The 23,891-nt window shown below is 38.0% G+C and overlaps 2 protein-coding genes across 9 annotated transcripts in view; one reads left to right on the top strand and one right to left on the bottom strand.

Moving 5' to 3' along the window:
• FoxP (forkhead box transcription factor P) overlaps positions 1-23,891 on the top strand; it is a 1,320,908-nt gene that overhangs the window by 184,177 nt on the left and 1,112,840 nt on the right. For 2 of the 8 annotated variants that reach the window (XM_081762608.1, XM_081762614.1), the window contains exon 2: positions 5,026-5,111. The exons of the other annotated variants lie outside the window; for them this stretch is intronic. The gene's annotated coding sequence lies outside the window, so the exon portion shown is untranslated. The remainder of the gene's footprint in view (positions 1-5,025; positions 5,112-23,891) is intronic. 8 annotated transcript variants of the gene reach the window in all.
• LOC145687412 (uncharacterized) lies at positions 15,021-15,605 on the bottom strand. The gene has a single exon (XM_081760870.1). The coding sequence runs from the start codon at positions 15,603-15,605 to the stop codon at positions 15,021-15,023; it is 585 nt and encodes a 194-aa protein (XP_081616996.1).

Raw genomic sequence — 23,891 nt, 5'->3', positions numbered from 1 at the left:
TCTCTGCTTCTACCGAGATGCCCATTCATGTCACCACCCACAGTTATTCTTTCCTCCGTCATTATGATGCCGAGTTCGTGGTTCAAATTCTCCTAGAATTCTATATTTTCTTCCTCTTTGCAGCCCGTAAAACTTCGGGAGTACTTGCTGTTAATATTACACTGACTTTTTTTTTATTTGCTAATATATATATTACTCGCAAAAATTTCAGAGCTTTCACTCCAAGTGGGTGGAAGAAGAGGAAAATTTCACTACTATTACACATTCTTTGATTTGTTGAACATAACGACTCAAAACTTGGTGTATCAAACCTTGTTGGTGCAAAAACATAAACATTTTCCTTCACCTGCTTAGATTCTGAATTTTCATCTCGAATGGAGAAATATTCAGTGCTATTATATGCATGCTTATTTGAACCACCGAATGCAGAGATACGAAATTTGTTACATGAAAGCTTTTCTAAATACATAAATTGCAAATATAGCATTATCTTGCAAGAATTTTGGAGGTTGTATCTCGATGGTACGGGAGTAAGCGGGAAATTCAATGTTATTGACTTTTCTTTCTTAACCGTTAGTCCTGAAGCCTTACATTCGGGGCTCTTTAGTATAAAGAGAACGAAGTGTAAATACACAAAACTTTGTATATTAATGCTTTTTGCTTCGGAGAATACAGATTTTTCTTTCGTTAGATACAATCCGCCAAGCTCAGGAATATTTTGCCCATCTGATTTGACAAAGTCCTAACCCACAAAATTGTTAAAATGGAGATAATGACATCAAAAGGCTTGTGAAAGCCTACTTTTGTTTCTCTATAATTTTCAGTGTCATATAGTGTCAGATAACGGAGATACCAAAGCGACGGGTTCCGACTGCACATGAACGTTTTAAATTTTTAGGAAGACAAGATTCGAATGTTGCAAGGTAAAGTGTGCGGGATTTTCGTTCATGTGCATTACAGCTGCTGTTCCTGCCGAATTATTTGAACGTTGATAATATTATGTTGATATTGAATTGTCTTCGACCTGCCAACTGTATTGTACGTAATGAGTAAATATGAGGATATGAGGAGCAGTTTGGATAAATTTCCACAAAGGGTGATTTCATACGACAACTATTTCCTTTAGTTGAAGAAGTTTAGACACATAAAATTAGTGTAAGGAGTTGCATTATAAATACATACTTTCTGCTCCAATAGAACAGTATGATACTATGGTTCATAGGTTTCATGGCTATGAGGCTTATCTGATTTTTTTTGAATGGATTGCAAACTAGAAAATATTTAGGTAAGGATTTTGTAAACAATAGTCGGAGAAAAGGCGCGAGAAGATAATGCGTGTAAAAGTTTTTTTTTTTTTTTTTAACAGTAACGTCATTTCAGGTTTCTCTTGGGGAGAAAGACTTTCTGATATGAGTAGAATTTCAGTTTTTCATTAGTATATCATTATAATATTGATTACAATTTATATACATCACAATTTCATGGGGAGAATTGCCCCTGCCCTCCCCGAATGACATCACTGGATTAAAACCTGTGAATGTCATTGTTTTTATACTGACTTACCGAAGAATTTTGTTATTTCTAATGAAATTGAGTTTTAGTAAGACTAGAGTGTCACCGACTTGTAGCTAAAAAATGTGATAAACTGAAACTTGAACCTGTTAAAGAGTCAATGTGTCGCCCATTTTCGGTACTGAATTCAACTTACTGTAGGTTTTCAGGAACCAAAAAAAAAAATCGTTGTGATCTCTGCGAGAGGTATCAAGTGGCAGTAAACTCCAGCACACTAACTTAACAGAAAGTCTAACTAACGCATACGAATAACATTTTTTAAAAAAATGCTAAGGGGGAAGAGAGAATGAGACAAATAATCTGAAAACCCCGTATTACTCTTCGTTCTCCAGAAAGTTATAATATGCCGAGTGTTGATATTATTATTATTATTATTATTATTATTATTATTATTATTATTATTATTATTATTATTATTATTATTATTATTATTATTATTTTGTTACTACATGAAGTTATGAAGTTTTTACTACATGAATGTATACAATCTGATTGCTTATTATTATTTGACGAAGACAGTGTACTATGCAATATGGCCCGAACTTATGGCAGATCTTGGAAGTAAGGACCCTAGCAGTGATTTAAGGAATATATTAGATAATGTGATGCAAGAGAACGATCTAAATGATCCTGCCACCTGGTTGGACTCGTGTGTTCTTCAAAATCGAAACTCCACCTTATCAAAAGCAATTATGGACCTTTTTTTTTTCTTTAGGTAATACCGTACTGTCTCAGTTACAATGAAGTATACTTGTATATGACCACACGTGTATTCAGGAAGTAGATAAAGCACACAGTCAAATAAAAAAAAAACAATGGGTAGAGAAGAATGTAATTCACCTGTGGGGCTACGACAACTTCTCAAGAAGGTGAACCGTCGAAAACCTCTTAATGATACAAATACGACCCTCAGATTTGAAATTGTTTTTGGTGCTGTATCCAAGCTGTTCAAGTATAAGCCGATTCCGTTTGCAATTATTTTTTACCATTACTTCGACTCAAACTTTTCATTTTGTACGTTACGAGTTTACCCACGTACAGAAAGATCGCACTCACCCAGATGAATGGGAAATTCAGTGATAAACTTGCTTGAAATATCACTTTTTCGCAAGAGAAAGCTTCCCTTCATCAGCAAAATATACTAAGGATTAAATCAAGAGCACTCAATAAAGAAACTGATAGTATTTCACAGCACAACATAAAGGATATCAAATCCATACATTCTATTATTCCTATGTCTTAGAATATCACATAGCCGTGCTTCACTTGTAGGAGCGAGTATCAAGAACACGCTGTGCACTGTAATGTGTTTTTGAGTAAAGGTAGTTATGCCTATGTGTTGTTCGTCTGTGGATTTGTATTAAATGCTTCTACGCTACTATATTACCTTAATTATTAGTAGATAAAATGCCATTTTTCGCACGGGGAAATAAGGTTTATTCAAAATATTTGAAAGTGAAGTAAAGAAAATGAAATGTAATCTTTAAGCTTTACGTCCCACGATTATGCCGGCTAGGCTAAAGGAGACGGTGATGATGCGAGATATGTGAAATGGTGAAAGTGGGAGGAAACGGGAAAACCCCGAGAAAACCCACGAGCACGGTGTTTGTCTACCACAAAGTCCACACGGCGCGAGCTGGGATCGAACCAGGGACCCCAAGCACTCGAGGTAAACGCTCTACCACTGAGCCACCTCTGAGTTCATATTTTGGGAAGCCTGACTTGAGTTCATCTTACATTCATAGATACATATCAACGAACAACTGAAAATTTTAGTAGGCTCAATCTGCTTGCAGGGGCTGAGCTCCCCTTGGTTTCCCACCAGCTCCAGGCCTGGTGATAGCTAGAATGTATTCTTTGTATTGTGAAATATATATAAACAAAGCATAAAAGCTACGAAAAAAATTACTGCATTTTGCCACTAAAATACCAACAATGCTTAGTTCGACAGAGTTCTATCTATTTGCTGATAGAACCTTGTCATCTCAGTGATACGCAAACTTCAAGGCAACAAGATTTTAACTGCATAAAACATATCCTTCTGGTTTTATAAGGATCAGAGTTTACAGTTATTAACGACTAAGGTGCTGCTAAGTTGAAAAAAAAAAACTATATTCAATAATATTCACATTACTAAACGGCTGCATCTGGAAATGTAATTGGATGTAGTTAAAACCTTGTAAACCAAATTCGTGATTTGGTATTAATTTATAGCAATGTATTCCTATGTACTACCCTTTCTAAGAGGGAAAATCGAGAAGTCTTTGTTCCTACTAATTTATTGCCAGATTACAAGCCATAAACAAGAAAGAAAATTACACGCAGCTTCGTTATTTTTCATCATAATCATCACATCTGTTGAGGCTATTGTTCCACCGTAACCACAAGTTTCTCGATTCGCGATGCGTACAAGGCAAACGGCTGATCACGGAACCAACGACGGACAACGTTCTACTCTTCTATACCGTTCGTGAACCTTCGTCCTGCCAGAAACTTCTTCAGTAGACCAAAAAGATGGTAATCACTGGAGACAAGGTTGTATGTAGGCGCGATGGTCCATAATCTCCCACCTCCAAAAGTAAAGTTTGGCTATTGTTTTGCTCGTTATGTGCGGTCTTGTGTTGTCATGGAGGAAAGACCCATAGTCAACATTCCGAATACTCCGACGTCCATTTTCAAATTACTTGCAGCACCATTGCACAATTTTTACTACTAAACATATGTCCTCATACACCGACTTCATTTCCCTGTGGATATATGTGGTTGTGTGTCCATTGCACCATAGAAAACGAATAACACTTCGCTGTTCATATGGTGTGGACGTTCTGAGCACTCCAGCCATTTTTTGCAACAAATAAGAACGCCGGGCGGTGGATAAAATCGAAAGTTAAAGAGGGGACGTTCCAAGAAAAGCCCACCACATCGCTGGTATATCTCGATTTTGTATTAAAATGTATTACACACTGGAAAACCAAAATAGGTTCAAAGACTTTTCGATTCATCCTTGTATTTAAACAGTAGGTTATGTATCATATGCTTTAGCTTGGATAATAGAAAGTAACATTAATATGAAATCAGTGGATATTGAAAAATGTAATTATCCACAAAATAAGGAAAGAAAAATCAAAATATTTACAATTAGCTCAGTTTTGCGGTAACATATTAATATCATATATACAGTATTAAGTAATTGTTCTAACACTTGACCGTCTTAGAAGCAATTTTTTTTTTAGCTCTGCTCATGCCCCACATCTTCCTTTGGGATTACAAACAATTGTATAGCATTGAAATGTCATTTCTCAATCCTACCATATAAACTCTATGTCAGTTTTTACAGCATTTGTTTGATCTTATACCATTATCTATAGTAGTTCAGCATGCCTTTCACGGTACTATTTTCAAGCTAACTCTGCACAAAACCGTTGTTAAATTTTGTCATTTGCTCTATGGCAGGTGAAGTTTCCATAACAGCCAACCTTCATCGACCTCTTGGAAGGCATCGCCTTACAGACCTAGTCGGGGCCCGCTGTGCCGTTTGGGTAGGTATAAAGTGGCCAATACATTCTTATGTAGTTTAAGACTCCGTGAAAAATCGAAATTAAGAAGCTAGAGAAAAGAGACAAATTGAAAATAGCCGTTTCAAATTGGCTTAGGTCAGTACACGTTGACTAGTGTCAATACATACTTTTCTCTCTTTCTCTTTTATTTCTTTGTTCTTTTACTGTTTATTTTTTTCGACATAAATATAAAAGTATTACTTAGAGTGGTATTTGAAGTAGCTCTCGTTTGTCTTTCTCTCGTTTTTCGTTCTTGACTATGCTTTATGTCTGACTCTTAAATAACTTCTAACATTCTTTATGATTATGATTTCAAGGTTTCTTACATTTTTCAGACATTTGACAGTTTTGACCTTGTATGATTTTCACCAAATTAGCGGCAGATGCCGATTAGTCTAAGTGAAATTTAACCGTCCTTTTTACTTTCGACGTTAGTGATGTTGGGACCAATTTTAGTCATAAATAGAAGCTGGACATTCAAGCACTAGAATTATGCAAAACAGGGAGACAAATAGTGCATAATTAAAAAAAAAAACATTAAATTCTAAGTTGAAACAGTGAACATAAATGTTCAATGACACACAAAAGCTGAAATTAAATCATAAATAATGTACAAATAATCTAAAGAAACATGAATGAATGTTCTTTTGGAAAGAGCCTAGCAATATTTAAAAAAGAGAAGCATGAAAGTTATTTCATGTATCCTAACAATAAACGAGAAATGTCTCAGTCAGTGTGCCACGCTAATTATAATGACAGTCGCGCTAATGCATGTCACTAGCTGTCACTGTGCTATCTCTTGTATAGCAAAATTTCTTGAGTAACTGCAAAATATGGCATGGAACCTGCTGTAGTTGATGGATTAACTAAATAAATAAATAAATAAATAAATTTGTTAAATATAAGCAATTAGATCACGATTTTAACATATAGTGTGCTTCAGGAACAACTAGTATTAAACAATAATTTACAGCGCTGTATCACAACAATGCAAAGCATCTCAGTACTTGACACACAACAGTCCGAACAAATAAATGATTGCTTAGTTTCAAGCGAGTACGTTCTTTTACTTTCGAGCAGCAAAAGGAGAGAAGATCGGTAAAAAAAAAATCGATATTTCAATGGATTTACGCGTTTGATGGTCTATCTACAGATACCGACAAAGTGATTTTTTTTTTACATCTATCCATCTGTTAGTCCGTTCGTTCTGATGTGTAGTAGACTAGCGAACACTGTTCAACGTATCTCAATCAAAGTTTAAACTTAAGATTTTTGTGTGACTCTTCAGTTTCTCTCTTTTTTTTAATGTTTTTTTCTACCCCTAAAAACAATGGTAGTTAATTTAAGGGTAAAAATAAAATAAATACAATTTTCTGAAAAAAACGGCTTTAACGATTTTTTTCACAAATCATTTTTTTTTAAAGAACTTCATCATGTGGTGTAACTCATTTTTCTGGGAAAGTCGACAAGGGGTACTTTATTCGGTTATTTTTTCGAACGACTTTCTCGAGAACAACTCAGGCAATTTTTTCATACGTCATAAATAAATATTTTCTAGATCTTCAATAATTTTATAACGTTCTGTAAATTATTCCTTACGAGCAAATTCATAAGGCATAGTTTACTCTTAGGGCTATTTGTTTTCTTTTCCTCTTTTTTACAATTTTGAAAAATACCACTCATACGATTTCGTGATATTATAAGCAAACATTTCGTAACAACTCTAGCAGTCCCGTAAGTCATTTCTTATGATAAAATCTACAAGGAGTAGCTTACTTTTGGGGATGGGTTTACTTTGGCTGAAGCTTTCCGTAAACACTTTATAATTTTGTTCGTATTTCAGAACAAAATGTTCCACTAATAACTGCAGCACATGACTTATTGTAAGAAATGGGAGCGAGAAAGTTTAATGCGGTAGTCTGTATCTTTTATTTAAATATATTATTACAGTTTGACAATCACGATTTATTATTATACACCATAAAGTGTTTTTCAAGTTTTGATAAACCATTTTTGTACTCACAAAACATTCTTAAAGCTGAAAACAATCCTTCTATTTACATGAAAGTGATGAGTGAATAATTAAAGTAACCTAAATATGCCGATTAAATTTATTTGATACATTTTTACCTTTGAGTACTTCTTGAATTATCTTACTTGAATTAGTACATCTTGAGATGACAGTTATGCAAAGTCCTCATTATCCGAAAACACTCGCTCACATTTTTGGTCTGCGGTGGCTCAGTGGTAGACCGTTCATCTCTGGTGCTTGAGATCCCGGGTTCGATCTCAGCCCCCGCCAAGTAAACTTTGTGATGGACAAACACCGTATGCGTGGTTTTTCTCGGGGTTCTCCCGTTTCCTCCCATTTTCTTCATTCCACCATTTCATTCATTACTCACCATCATCGTCTCCTTTAGCCTAACCGGCATAACCGTCGGACGTAAAAGTCTTAGGATTTCATTTCCTTTTCGCTAACATTTCTTGCAGCATTTAGTTTCTTGCATTGTTGTGAACCTGATCTGGAAATGATTTTTTTTTAATCAGATCTTTCTTGAAACAAGGTATGTATATAGTTATCCCAATAAAATCTTGATTTTGAAGATTATATAAATAATACACAATATTTTGAATTTAAACAATTATATAGGCAATACAGTGTAAAATAGGAGCAAGAGACAAAATAGGCGCTGCACACCCGTAATAATTCAGTGGTGGAGCGCCTATTTCTAGTGCGTGGGGTCCGTAATTTGATCCCAGCTCGCGCAAAGTGAGCTTTGTGGTAGACGAACACCGTGCGCCTGAGTTTTTCCGGTATTTTCCCGTTTAATCCTAGTTTCTTCATTCCATCGTATCATTCATTCCGATCATCATCATCATCTTTAGCCTACAAGGTTTAACCATAGGACGTAAAATTCAAATATTTATTTTCCTTTCATTTGTAGAATAGACAACAAGAAGTGTTGCTGAAATTGAAGCAAGGACCCATAAGTAAACTTTATAACGTTCCTTTTAATTATATCTCTTCCATTAAGGAATTATCGTTTTACCTAAGATCTGATCTATAGTCATGAGAATTAGAAATTTACATTGATTTCGGCCTTTGTCTTTGACCGATTCACCTGCTAGTTGTGGTGACAATCCAGGAAATCGCACCAACAATAACTTATTCAGTCTAAACTTATAAAAAAAAAATGGAAAGTGCATATGTGTACGGTACAATAAACGTAGGACTTCATACCAGGTCTCTCTTTTTAATTATGAGCATAAAATAAAACATATGCTTTCCTTGCCAATGCAATTATTGTAATGCGTTACAAGAACATTTTACGTAACAGCTCACACGATTAGCCGAATCATTGTGGTAATAGTGGTGTCACTATCGTCACTGCAACCCATTAAGGTCCAGATTAAGTAAGTACCCCTGCGTGACCTTAAAAGCAAGCAGCTGGCAAGAGTCACAACAACGTTCACCGTAAGCCGCACTGGCAAAAACGTTTGAATTTATTTATTCATTTCTTTTAGTACTTCGCCCCCCTCCCAAAAAAAGGTGTTAGATCTTTTTGCTCGTATATTAAAGCCTATATAATAATTGTTGTTCCATGTATCCCTCGAACAAGTTAATTTTGTTTCTCGAAAAAAAAAAAACTCTGCCGCAAAGCATTTCATTTGCATAGCTGTCACATGACTGGAAGAATTATCTTAATGTTTTTTGTGCTAGAAAAATTCCCATAGATGTGGTTTGTTTGTCGAAATGGTGGTGTGGATGTGGTGACGTGCGAGATGGCGTGCAGGCTATTCTCCCAAGAACACTCCTTTTCATTTCCCTTCCGTTGCTTACCAGGCGGGGCACTCCGGCCAGTATATTTAGGACTGTAAGGAAAGCGTGATCAATACAGATTAATTTCCCCTTCCTGACTCCCAGAAGAGAGTTGATTCGGAGAAGCGGTTAGGCGAGGTGCTGTGGGAGTTGAAGCCTGGCACCACGAAGAATTCCTCCGCTTCTATGTTTATTTCTGTAGCTGACATTCTGCATTCAAATGAAACCAACTCCAAACATTTTCAATAACATCGGTCAACTAGAAAAATATGCATAAACATATCGCTCAAATATTTAATACCACTTTTATAGCGCTATTATTTATAGATGTTTCTACGAGAGTGGCGAAAAGGGTAATATATATATATATATATATATATATATATATATATATATATATATATATATATATATATATATATATATATATATATATATATATATATATATAACAGAATGTTCGAGGGTCACTGCAAAAGTCATTAGAATTCGTTTAACAAAAATTGGAACAAAGCAATAAATTCTGAAATATGCAAATGAAGATCAGTACATACGCACATATCCCCATCAGAAAACAATACGAGAGAAATGAGTAGAATGAATGCTTGTTCCGTAAGTCTTTTACGTCGAATTACAACACTATAAATCATTACAGGTGCAATTGCAATTGTGCGTAAAGCCCAAAAACGCATACCAGTGGCATCTAGTGTCCTTTGAAGTAATCTTCCAAAGAATCTACTAGATGGTAAAATTAGTACTCCACAGTAAAGCAACAGAACCATAACCTATGAGCGAGAATTGGAACGCGAGCCAGCTAAACGGCATCATCCATGCTTGCCACGTAGGCAGAAATTTCGTCGAAATCCTTCCCCTTCCAAGTTAATTCTCAATCTAGTGTATGATATTAGATGATTTTGTATCATTTCGTCCCACATGACCGAATTGTTAACGCACTGTACTACTCCTACGCTTTCCTGCAACGGTACCTATGTTAGGCTATTCGGGAGAAACGTACTGAACGACTACACCTTGCACCCATCTTTCATAACAACGCGACAGCCCATATGGTAGCGTGTATGCAGAACCCTCTCGCGCGATGAGGATTGGAAGTATCGAACATCCATCATATTAGCCAGACTTATGACCTTGCCATTTCGACTTCATACCAAAAGTAAAGAACTGCTGTGTGGAACACGCTTTTGAAAATGTGAAGTTATTGCTACAGTAGTGAGCAGTGAAATCAGAAGATTCGCTCATATTGAGGCCATGGGTATTCGGCGCCTTCCTCATCGTTGGCAGTTTTTTTCTTTGATTTTATTTTTCTTTTTTTCTTTCTTTCTTTTCTTTTTTTTTTTTTTTTTTTTTTGTAAGACTACTTCGGGGATGTTACTGGTATGTGTTTGTGGTATTTACACATAATTGCAATAGTCTTTGATGCAGTAATTCGGGGTAAAACGCAAAGGAACCAATCTGTTCATTGTACTCATTTTTTTTTCTCATGCTATATTATGGTGGAGATGTGTATATTCCTTCCTACATATTGTGTTTACATATTTTCAAATTTCAGAATACCTTGCTTTATTCCAATTTTCGTAACAAGAAGAAAAAGGACTTTTGCACTGACATTCACATATTTCTAGGGATCATTTTAATCTTTATCCCTCGGTCCCAGTGTAGCAACCACCATGTAGCACCGGATGAACGTACTATTTGCAGATGGCATATTCCTAGTAGTTTAAAGTCACCAGACAATGCAACAAGTATAGTTGTGTATTCGAATATATTATGTGCAAGTAATTGTATATGTGCAGTGAGAGAACGACACTAGTGAAATTTTATATTCCGAAGAATTGCCGGTCACTTGGGACGTGATGAGCCTGTGATTCATTGGTACTGTCCACGATAGAAGGACAAGGATTCAAATAAATAAATAAATAAATAAATCGTCTCAGTGTTTAACGATCCCAGGTAAGCTATTCAACACAGTGATCATTAAGGCCGATCTAACTTGCAAGATGACGATCAGCTATGCAGTCAGAGCCACATGAGCTCATGAATACGTAGCAATCGATTGTTGGAAGCAGTTTCCCCTTCCTGAATTTATTTTGCACTATTACTTCTGAGACCTTCTCCTCGCAGGGAACATCGTGCTTGGAATCGGGTGAGACTGCAGTCTCGAAACAAGTGAAGGGTGGTTTCTGCCTCGGGTACGGTGACGCCATGTGTGTGCCTGTAGACGTGGAGGCAAAAGGGAAAATCCAGCATGTTCTGGTTGTTATAGAGTACCGACATACACCTGAAATTTTGGTATAGTAACAATAATGTGTTCATACCGCTCGCCTATGCTTTTCAGTCAAGAGACCGTAACAGGTACGTCGTACATACGTGACGTTGTCAATTTTGGCATCTCATCTGGGTCTGCATCTTTCAAATAGAATAACGTGCCTCCCAATACCGTCAGGGCAACCAACCATGCTCCTCTCCGTATAAACCTTCAACTGTGGTCTGGTAGATCTCCGGACCTATTCCCTGTCAATATTGTGTAGGACATTGGCTGCTTGCCTGGTTCCAGTAAAGGCCATCTCCCAATTACACCAAGATGTAAAACGAACATGATGTATCATAGCTCAGGCTTTCAGCTTCATTACGACCGACTATCAAACTGCTACCTGTATGACCACTTCGAAAGTTTACACCTGTGTAACATACTCAGAACGTTACGTGAGCATCTGCTGTCACAGTCTTCTTGGATTCCAAATTTGGATCAAATCCGTTTTTAACTTTATCTAATCGGGTTCTGGTTGGAAGTGACTTTCCACCAGTGTACCATGAGGATAAAATTCTAAGCTTTTCTCTCTCTCTCTCTCTCTCTCTCTCTCTCTCTCTCTCTCGTTAGGGTGCGCATACAAGCGAGATGTAAGGAGAAAATAGTTGTAACAACAACAGTATTTGCATTTACTTTTGTCCACAAAATTGGAATAAAATAAAATCAAGTAACAAAAAATCTTACTTTCGGGAATCAGTATTAAGGACTTATTTAACAAGAAAGTAATATACAGGAAGGATTAATCCTCAAGCAAGTGATATAAAAAAGCGCTCAACTTTTTTGCGTATGTATATATAGAGTGAGTTAATTAACTATTCCGACAAACTGTAAGAGATGATTCCTCACATCAGAATCAGAGAAAAAAGTTCATATTGACCTATGGCGAAAAGTGCAAATTTTTAGAGCTAGAACTGTCCAAAATCGCTAAAAAGCTAAATTTCAACAAGCCGTATTTCGAATTCCAGAAACTGTTTATGGTGATCCTTAACAGCGTAAAGAAAGATACGAATACACAACCCAAAAGTGTATATTTCATCGATTTTCAATAGGTGTACAGGATGTATCCTATAGGGTGTAATTCTCAGATATATTCTCAATAGAATTTTCAGATATAATCTGATGTCAATTAGAGTCCAAAGTAGGCAGGAGGTAAGCCTTGACAACAATGGACATCCAATGCTTCTGAGGGAAGTCGGAAGTGTTAGGAACCGGCAGCTCTATGATTTTTTTTTTCTCTCTCTCTCTGTGTGTGTGTGTGTGTTCGGAATAACGAGTGATGCAATGTATTTCGTCATGGTATATTTCACGTTCTCTTTACTTATAAACGTGAAAGAAAACATTGCAGCATGCGTTTTCCCGACTACAAGAGATCATGCATCTGACGATCCTTAACACCTCCGACATTGCGCCAGATGATTCCATGTTCACTGCTATCAAGGCTTCTCGTTTGCCTACTTTGAACCAATCATAAAGTCAGAGCATATGCCAAAATTTGGTTGATGGCATGTCTGAAAATTTCTCCCTACAAGGAATACTCTCTATACCAATTGAACATTAATGAAATATGCATTTTTGGATTACATATGCGTGACTTCCTTTATGCTGATAAGGGCCACCATCCACAGTCACTCGAATTGGAAATAGGGCTTCTTGAAATTTGGCGTTTTCGCGATTTTGGACAGCCCTAGCTCTGAAACTATGCACTTTTCCCCACAGATCTATATGAACTTTTTCTCTCATTTTGATGTAAGGAATAATCACTTAGAGTTTGTCGGTAAAGTTCATTAACACCCTATATATATATATATATATATATATATATATATATATATATATATATATATAATATCGAGAGAGGCAAACATACCCTCTCGTTATCAATGAGTGCAGATGATTGGGAAGCTACAGAATATATGCACCATACTGCACCAAAATCAAATCTTCTTCAGAAAAGTAAAAGTAGAGCATACATTTTCTTTATTTATGGGGAGTGGTTAATTAATTCACTCCTCATTGTTGGCTTATTTTAACGGCAAGCAATGGGAGCTGCAAAAACTTGAAACATAAACAAAACCATATTGGTTTATTTTATTTTATTTATTTTTTAAGTCTTCATGTAACATATACAGTTTGTAGCAAAACAAACAGTACTGAAATTCGCGTACTGTTGGCGCGCAGGTGCAATGTGGTATGTGGTATGTGGTATGTATGTGCAATGTAGCTATGAGCGCCACATGTGTGCTTAGTTGTATGTGATGTAGCATAGTGTGGAGTTGGCGCGAAGATAATGATACTCACAACAGGAGAGAAGATGTTTATTTTCGAGCACCATTTCCGCTCGTACGGTGTGAGGCAGCATCTCACTGAAGGAGTTGAGCGCGCACGTCTACTGTATTGTTCTTGAGCTCTGGCATATGAGGATGAAGATTTCATCAGCAACATACAGTTCTGTGATGAAAGCCTTGATGTTGCCTTGATCGCTACATCAACCGACAGTTGATTATTGACCCATTCTTGCATGATTTGTGCGATTTTTGCCGTATCAAAAATTTGTCGTTACAACAACAATGGGTGCAGCAAGACCGAGCTACTGCCCCTACCTGCAAGTTAGTCAGTTGTTCTGCCCACGAAAGTTTGGACATCGTTTGATTTCCTGTGGAACAGATTTTCCATATCCTTCTCACTCCTCTATCTTCACGGCTCCAGATGCCTGCATATGGAGTATGTTGAAGGAGCAATTTTCCGAACATATAACCACTACACTATACCAGAGTTAAGAGAGGAGATTCCGCCATTTTCAAAACTAAACTTGTATTTGCTGTAAATAAAAATACAATTTTGCGTTAATGATTAAGTTTCTGTAATTCAGCCTTATTTCGAGCTCATATGATTATCGCACGAGCTTAGGCCAGGCTCGGGCCTAAATGCTAAAACAAATTTCGGACTCGGGTCGGGCCTCACATTATAAATTCACAGACAGGGCAGGAGCCAGTTTAAAAAATTCCGGCCTGTTCAGACTTCTAGCAAGTATAGAACTTTTAAGTTCTGGTGACACACATAGTTGGCCTGGTCATTTTCTGTAATGTGCTTTGTTTCCGCTAGATGTAGCTAGTTCGTTGCAAAAAGCTAATTGTTGCAAAAGGATGGTGGCACATCGGGTTGGGGTACTGAAATCAAGGTGGCAGCGAAAGAGTTAACTTGGATATTTACTTCACCTTAAGATTCACCAATTTCAATCTCAACAGAAGTAGAAACAAGTCATTTTTGTTTCACAGTGTAAAACTAGATAGACTTCTAAACTATGCGAATTCTATACTCAGACTTAAAGTAGTACATCTACAACTACTGGTTGCAATAGAGGAGTAAGATTAAAGACAGAAGCTGCTCCTCGGGCGCTGAATCCACTTCAAAAAGCTATTACTAACTATTACTTGCTATTTTTTGTTCTATAATAACGTTAAAAACACAAAAAACATTCATTTCAACCACTTCCGGTTTCGATATAAGTTAGTAAGTTAGTTACGGTTCTGATTTTATATATAAATATGTATATACTGTCTTCAATGTTCTTTAATATATATATATATATATATATATATATATATATATATATATATATACAGAGTAGCGCAAGAAAAAAACGGCCCGATACGCCACGAGCATATACATACAAAGCGTAAAGGTTTGCTTAGTGAAATGTACTTACTTTATTTACTGAAGTGATTTTGTGATACTGTCTTGTCTTTTACAATAGATGCTGAAAATGACCGTCTTGTGTTTCAGTGCATTTGTGTGCGTGCACAAACATGTTATTACACACTTTGCGCAACTCTGCCTCATCAATTGCCAAAATCTCATTGCGAATATTGTCCTTCAAGTTTTGTAATATTTTTGGATTATTTACGTACAATTTCCTCTTTAGATTACCCCACAGATGTAAATCACAAGTGATCAGGTCTGGCGAACGCGGCGGGCACAATCCTTTGCTGACAGTCCTTTCTTCTGTGAATATTTCATGAATTCGTGGTAGTGACTCGCGTGAAGTGTGACAGGTCGCCTCGTTCTGTTGAAATACTTCATGGGGTGTCAACCGCGCGTAAAATTCCTCAAATATTCGAATATACACATGATTGTTTACTGTTGTTTCAAAAAATATGAGACCCACAATCTGACTAGCTGACATAGCACACCAGACTCCTATTTTCTGATCGTTAAGAGGTTCCTCGTGAATTTTATGGGGACTAATTGTTGACCAGTATCTGCTGTTTTGGGTGTTTGCATGTCCTGTCAGACGGAAACAGACTTCATCACTCAGGATCCAACATTCCATTATGAACCATTTCAAGTAACCTTGTGCAGTAATTCACACGTTTTTGCTTATCTCCCTCCTTCAGTTCTTAGACACATGATACTTTGTACGGCTTCATCCTTAGATCCTTTAATACACGTTGATAAAATCTACGCAAAATGTCTACTTACGACAATTTCCGTGTCAACTTCTTTGTACTCGGGATCATTCGTGCTTGAATATCCGCAGTCACAGCAGGTGTACAAACAGACGCATCTCGATTCTTTTTTAGGTTTCACGCTGTATCTGTAGTACATCACATTTTCACCAAATCCTATATACTGCCATTTGCCAGTACGGAAACGCCAGGAAACTTCCTTGCAAAAATGTTCTGCCTTTTCTTAAATGAAGCGGTACACACGTGCGTCTTCACAATTCCGATTCTTTCCGCTGAGATTTACTTAACACATCTTAACAAAGTCTTCACGGCTTTCGTACTGAAAACTGACAACTCACTACACAAACGTTGTCGCAACAATAGAGGAAAAACCATCCCGCCATAGGCAGGCAGACTGCGTATTTTCCTCTATTGTTGCGACAACGTTTGTGTACTGAGTTGTCAGTTTTCAGTACATATATATATATATATATATATATATATATATATATATATACGAGCGAGTCAAAAGTCACTTGCCATAAGCCAACTGGGTAACTGTTGAAGATACGAAAAGATGATAAGAGAGCGTTTTGATTGCCAAGTGTGTGTTATCAATCTAAAATGATGGAATTTTCGTAATCGGACCAACCCTTTAAGCTCGACATTTTGTATAGAACCTAATAATAAAGAAAAATGCAACATTACTACGTCAGTGGAGGACAAGATGGAATGAAATAATATTTAGCGTGAAATACCCTGGGCCAAGGAGAATAGAAAGGGGAGCAAATTAAAGAACAAAAGAGCAGTCTTTTTTGCTGGGCCCACGACAGTGGCGTCAGGCGTCAGCATCACTAGGGGAGGGTTAGAGGAGAGGAGGTATACGAGGAAGACAAACAAACGAAAATAAGTTATGTCGCTTTCTGACAAGTATACTGTGAAAGGTAAGCGTGCGGAAGCTAATATCCCAACTGAAGTCTCCTGTTTCTATGCCCGGGTCCCACCCTTGATTTATTGATTAAGGTATGTGAGGAAGGAAGTGGTTAAGGGAAAGGTTCTGGCCGCAAACGCCGATGTCACAGCGGCCCTGTTAGGTAAGATGAGGAGTTAGGAAGTCAGCAGTCCTAGGCAGTATAGAGACGGTAGCATCCCGACATTCGCCTGGTGGGACTGCGGAAAACCATGGAAAACCGCAGTCGTAATGGCTGGATCGTGTCATTCCGTGTGTCTATGTAATTGTCTATCACTGGTGTATGCTTGTGTATATTTCTTTTTGATATCGTTATTATTATTATTATTATTATTATTATTATTATTATTATTATTAGTAGTAGTAGTAGTAGTAGTAGTAGTAGTAGTAGTAGTAGTAGTAGTATTAGTAGTAGCAGTAGTAGTAGTATGATTATGTAAATTGTGATTCGGGTCTAGCCAATTGTTTATGCGTTGCTGCTATTGACTCTACGCACTAAACTCTGTCAGAGCAGTATATCGATGTTGTTTACTCAAGAAGAAACAACGGGTGGGCAAATCTAATTAACTGGTGGTCTGTGATACACTTGAACAAAGTTGGCAAGGTCGCAACCTGTACGTACGTCTGAGTGAATTTGATCATTATCACCAGAGTGCAGTAGTGGAATTAGTACATAGCAATCGGAGCTACCTGTGCCACGCGGATATTTGTTTGTGGAGTGTCTAATGCGAGCGCTGTGGATGAGTTTAGAGTAGTTCTGTGTTATCGATGACACTTGCGACACGTGTGTTTTGAGGACGTGAAATATATTCAATGCAAGAAAAAGCTGAAATGGTGCTCCTTCATGCAGCTGAAATGAGTCAACAGGAAGTAGCAGCAAAGTATCAAAGGCGTTATTCAAATCAGATAGCACCATCCCACCGACTCATTTCGATGTTCATGTCACGATTTAAAGCCACAGGTAGCGTGGCGAACAGGCCCGTAGTGGACGACCACGAACTGGAACATCCTGGGACATGACTATTGATGTGCTTGCAAAGGTGGCAGTTAGTCCTGAAACACCAACACAGAAGATTGCACAAGAGGCAGCCATATCTCAAAAGTCGGTTTCCAGTATTTTATCACGTGAACGGTATCATCCTTACAAGATACATTTGGTACAAGCGTTACATGGGGATGACACAGACAGACGAACGCAACATCCTATGCTAGAAGCTGACATTCTATTCAGTGATTAGGCTACTTAACCACCTCAACGGCACAGTCAACAGACACAACGCTGGGGGGGGGGACTCGCAAGAACTCCTTTGTGTATTGGTCTCGCGAGAACTCCCACATAGTGTTGAAGCGCACAGTCAAGCCGATCCGCGGGTGAATGTGTGGTGTAGACCAGTATCTACATCATCTGCACACCACATTACAGCCGTATCTGGATGAAATACATTTGGTATCGCGACGTGTATTTTATTTCCAGTGCGATGGAGCACCGCCATATTACGGCCGCACAGTGAGACAATGGTTCAACGAGGTGCTTCCTGGTCGATGGATTGGTCGAAGGGGTCTCGTGAAATGGCCGCCCAGATCACCTGACCTCATGCCATTAGACTTTTACTTGTGGGGATATCTAAAGTCCGTTGTGCATTGGACTAGACCCAGAACCGTGGAACAGCTGCAGGAGAATATTCGAAATATCTGTAGAGCAATAACACCGCAAGCACTCCGTCGTGTGCGTGGTAGTGTTCGACGCCGTATTCGTTTGTGCCACCAGCAGGAGGGGCACCAATTTGATCATCTATTGGCATAGTGCCCAGGACTGTTGCGTCTGGAAGCAAGTGCCGTGCGTGCGTGAGGTATATACATTTCTTCTCACTAGCATGTACAGTAAACCTGTCAGAAAACGACACAACTTATTTTAATTTGTTTGTCTTCCTCCTATACCTCCTCTCCTCTACCCCTCCCCCCTGTGGTGCTGATGCCACTGTCGTGGGCCCTGCAAATTGGTTTGCTCCTTTGTTCTTTAATTTGCTTACCTCTCTATTCTCCTTGGCCCAGGGTATTTCACGCTAAAGATTATTTCATTCCATCTTGTACATTGACGTAGAACGTTGCATTTTTCTTTATTATTGGGTGCTATAATATTGTTGAGCTTAAACTTTTGGTCCGATTACGAAAATTCCACCATTTTAGATTAACAACCCACACTTGGCAACCAAAATGCTCTCTTATCATTTTATTCTTCATATCTCCAATAGTTACCGAGTTGGCTTATGGCAAGGGACTTTTGACTCGCTCTGTGTATATATACTAGCTGAAATTCCCATTCTTCGCATGGATGAGATAGAATATCTTCCTCCATATTGACTATGGAATTATTATTTAAATAATTAATATTTTTCTGACTAGAGAATGCACTTGTTGATTAAAAATTAAAATATTTCGAAACAGCTTCCTTAACGTAACGTTTTCTTCCACAGATGTTAATATGTATGTTCATATTAGTGTAGGCAATAGGGACCTAGATTATTTTAATTTTTAATAAAGAACTAGGGTCTACATACTCAGGTTATAAAAAAATATTGATTATTTAAATCAAATGTCTATGTAAACAAACCGTAGAACGATAGAAAAATATCGGCCATTTTCTACTACTTTTACATATCCCGGTAAACGGCCCCTAAGATCTCCTGGTTTGATTTTTTTTAAAGAAACGCCCCTGGCCCTCCACCGGTGGGGGCTGTATTTGGAAGTCAACGTCTCTGGGTATATCGCCTTTTATCTCATCGACCGCAAAAACTATGGATTTGACACTAATATCAGTCATTTTGGATATTTTTCCATGTCTCGGTAAATTCCCCGTTCCCGTAAGTGACCCCCGGCCCGCATATAATGGTACCTGAATTTGAAAGTAATAACTAATGTAATTGTCCCCATTGATCTCAGCGACCGCGGAAACTATGGATTTGTCACTAATATCTTTCATTTTGGATTATTTTTACATGTCATAGTATCCCTCGCCCGGTGACCCAGGCCTGCACCCGAATGAGGTGAATTTGGAAGGTAATGCGATCGGAGTTTCACCATTGATCTCAGCGACCGGGAAGATTATGAATTCGACACTAATGTCGGTCATTTTCTACTACTTATACAAGTCCCGGAAAGCGTTCCCCTGAAACCCCCTCTGGTTCTATTTTTTTTTTAAGCATCCTCTTTGTCTGGGGCCTGGACCAAGCTATCCGTGATCGAAATGTGGTACCTCTCGGTCCAGTCACCTGGTCCCCAGGCCGCACACATACAAAAAGACACACAAACAAACTCTCTCTCTCTCTCTCTCTCTCTTTCTCTCTCTCTCTCTCTCTCTGTTTGGACAGCCTGTATATATATATACGTTTCAGGCATGTGCCTAAGGGCGGACATAGACTGTGACTATCACTTGCCATCTCTCCCTTTCATAGGTACATAAGACTGGGCACATTCCCATGTACCTGAGGGAACATGATAGGCATATGCCTGCTATGTACTTGTGCTGTTAGGGGAGAGTAATACTAGTCGAATATCTGTCCAAAGAATTCTAAGCAAGCATCAGTTTCATCCTCTCAAGGTACGCTCATGTCCAAAGTTATTGTCGCATGTCTATAAATATGTTGTTATAGGAATATAATTTGATAGCAAATTCACCGGTATTTCTTATAATGCTAGTATGTGTATAATCAGCAAAGACATGCATGTGGCAAATGTCAAGTATTATTTTCGTATTTATAATTCTTTTCTTATGAAATTTACCACAAATATACATTTCCCGATTATACACATAGTATCAGTATTAAAAATACCCTGGAAAATCATTATCAAACTATATTCTTACAACAAGACAGTTATAGACATGTGACAATCATTTTGGACATGAGTGTACATTTCGTGCAAGAGTTGCATGGAGATGATGTCGACCGACGACGTGAATTCTGTGACGTTACACACACCCACAACGAAAATGACCAAGCCTTGAGGCTAACATCATGCTTCCGACAAGCCTACATTTCATCTTAATGGAACTGTTAAAAGACATAACTACGTGTACTGGACAGACAGTAACCTAATTTTGTCATTGTTTTCCATAATCAAGTTGACCTTCGTATAAATGTGTGGTGTGCAATTCATGGCAATGTTCTGGTGGGTCCTGTGCGCCTAGAGGGGAGATTAACAGGTGAAACCTATCAAAACCTGCTACAACCAATACTGGAACCTTATTTGGACAATTTGTCTCTCGCAAACCGCCAGCACTTTTACTGCCAACACGATAGTGCACCACCTCACTTCAGTGTCAACGTTCGACAATGCTTGGATGAAGCAGTTCGTAGACATTAGATCGGGCGTCGAGGCCGGGTAGAATAGCCTCCGAGATCGCCTGATTTGACACTACTTGATTTTTCTGTGGGCCACTTGAAATCAATCTATTGTTTACAGAGATCCCTCTCGTACAATTGCTGCTCTACAACACAATATTCGCAGGGGTGCGCTGGCTCAGTGGTAGAGCGTTTACCTCTGGTACACAGGGTCCCGAGTTCAAACCCTGCTCCCGCCAAATGAACTTTGTGGTGGACAAACACCGTGTGCGTAGGATTCCTCGGGGCTCTCCCGCTTCCTCCAACTTTCTTCATTCTACCATTTCGTTCATTTGTCATCATCACCGTCTCCTTTAGCGTAGTCGGCATAACCGTGGGACGTAAAATTAATATATATATTCGCGAGTCCCGCGCTGCTATTACCACTGAGATTCTGCAACGGGTTAGGGCCAGTTTGCGACATTCTGTGGCAACTTGTTCACAGCAAGATGGACATAACTTCGAATAACTTCGAACATCTTCTATACATTGTTTTACCTGTTTCGGGATATTCCAACAGGTAGGCGACTTGAATTGAATGGGTTAGATTAGGTGCGGTATTCTTATGTGTGTCGCAGTCCTTTTTCTTTATATTATTAATTTGTCAAAGGAAGAAGGATGGTATGCCATTCTCGCCATTAGACGAATATCGGGATGGTATACATCTAAAATAGCTGACTTCTACATTGTTAACCCCTTTTCATGACATAAGTAGTATTTCTCACGAGACCAGAACATTCTCGTGTCTCGTTTCGAAAACTCATACACGACACTAAACATTCATTCAACGAAATGAGATGAGGAAACAAGTTTACGAGTCGAGACGAGATCTGCAAATGAATAATGAGTACATGAGATTATTTATTTATTTATTTATTCAGGGAAATAAAATAAGGGTAGATTGGTCCTTCAGTGCTAGGTTAAATCAAACCTTAACGTGAGTCTAGGACTAGAAAAGGAAGCGGTCCTGGCCTGAGAGAAGGGACCATCCCGGCATGCACCGCAGAGACTGAGAAAAGGAAGGAGAAATCTTAGTTAGTATGGGCAGTCGGAGCAGGTTCCGTGCCCATGTTTGACCTGCCCAAATTCCGTATGGCAGACAGGCACGCTAATCCTACTCCAGTGGTTGGGTACGAGATAATTAATCTGTCTCGTTTGAACTCGTCTGGAAACGTGAAGATAGAAGCGATTCTGTTTGTAGACGAGATAAAAAATGAATAATGAGACAGAATCTAAGTGCTACAATAAGTTGAATTGAATTGTTTCGTTCAGCGGTGTCTTAGTACCAAGCAGAATGAGTTTGTAAAGAGTTTGTAGCTTAAAGGTTGTTGCTTCTGTTTTAAAGCACTCACATGATTGCAGTACCCGTTTAACTTGTATTTCGATAGCTCATGTTTATCGACTTTTCTCTCGTTTTTGAGTGTTGGTACTTAGGCTCTTTCTAATTTTATTCAATTGTCTTATTGTGTCGGCTCGTTGACATCACTAGGCAATTAATACCAGTTTACCGTGAATAAATTCGATTCAAGTTCTTTTTCGTACCTGCCCCTCCCTTTCTGATGGTGACGCCTCTGCCTTGGATCGAGATTGCGTGTAATCTTTCTTCATAAACAAGCATTCAATAGGAAAAGATGACTGCTAACATAAAAAAAATGTGTCGTTGGAAGTTCGAAAACGACTTATTAAGACCCTGGCATGAAGCGTTCCGCTTTACGAATCAGAGACGTGGACATTGAGAAAAGCTGAAATATCCAAGCTGAAAGCGTTTGGAATGTGGTGTTGGCGCAGAATGCTGCGCATGTCATGGATCGAAAGGAAAAGGAATGAAGAAGTACTAAAGGAAGCTAAGGAAGGACGACATATCATGAAGATAGTAGAAAAAAGAAGAAACAGCATGCTTGGCCATCTTGTTCGGCACTCCAATTAGATCACCATGTTGATAGAGGAAAAGGCAGAAGTAAAACCAGAGAGAGGAAGACCAAGGATATAATATCTAGATGCAGTTACGAAGAAGAAATTTTATTAAAGTATTCCCAAAGGAGAGAAAAAGTTTCAAAATGTCCATGTTGCTCACCAATCTATGGTTAAGGTGAGAAAGAAGAAGATTGCGACTGTAGTTCTGACGCCGTTTTGTGTTCACAAATGTTTGTCGAAAACTAACATCTTATACCGTATTAACAAATAATGACAAAATGTAGTTGATAAGTTATTGCTTACTTCCAGGCTGCATATGGTGGTTTTGATACTTACAGAGTAGTCACTCGGGTCACTCCTAGTTCAAAGGATTATAGTTCTTTTTTACGCAATAGGTTTATGGTCGATATTCATGCATCACTGGATTTTCTTTCATTTTTCGTTTTCTCCTACTTTATTGTTTCATCAAGTAATATATTATCATCTTGTATTTTAGTCCCTATGATATATGTGCCAGATGTTAAAAACTTCACTTCATTTCCGGATTGAATAACGAAACAGTGAAGTATCAGTTAAATGATATGGTACAATTTCACTTTCTCTTGGTGTTAGTAAGGAAAAAAAAAAGATAACTCTTACTCGAAAAATACACTTCGTGGAATTGCACTCGGTTCTTCATTATTACAAATTTATTTAATCAGTTTATAATTGCAAAATGCATACTGTATAAACTTAGAAGGTCAAATAAATTTGATGTGGCTCACGTTCGCCTATTCAACAATTTGAATATTTCATTTTGAAAGAAAATCATTCTCTAGCGCGCATTTTATGTCTGATTGTTACTTGCTTCTTACACATACGGCTAAAACATTGTGATTGATTTCTTATTGACAGTAAGAAAAAGTAAA

Source organism: Thermobia domestica, chromosome 6, assembly GCF_964235325.1.
Source record: "Thermobia domestica chromosome 6, izTheDome1.hap1.1, whole genome shotgun sequence".
NCBI lineage: Eukaryota > Metazoa > Arthropoda > Insecta > Zygentoma > Lepismatidae > Thermobia > Thermobia domestica.
The sequence above is the reverse complement of the archived record's forward strand: the minus strand, read 5'-3'. Positions and strand labels throughout refer to the sequence as shown.

What these genes read in the sequence shown, in the direction of transcription:
- LOC145687412 (XM_081760870.1), bottom strand. Translation starts at nt 15,605, where the DNA reads ATGGAATGTTGGATCCTGAGTGATGAAGTCTGTTTCCGTCTGACAGGA.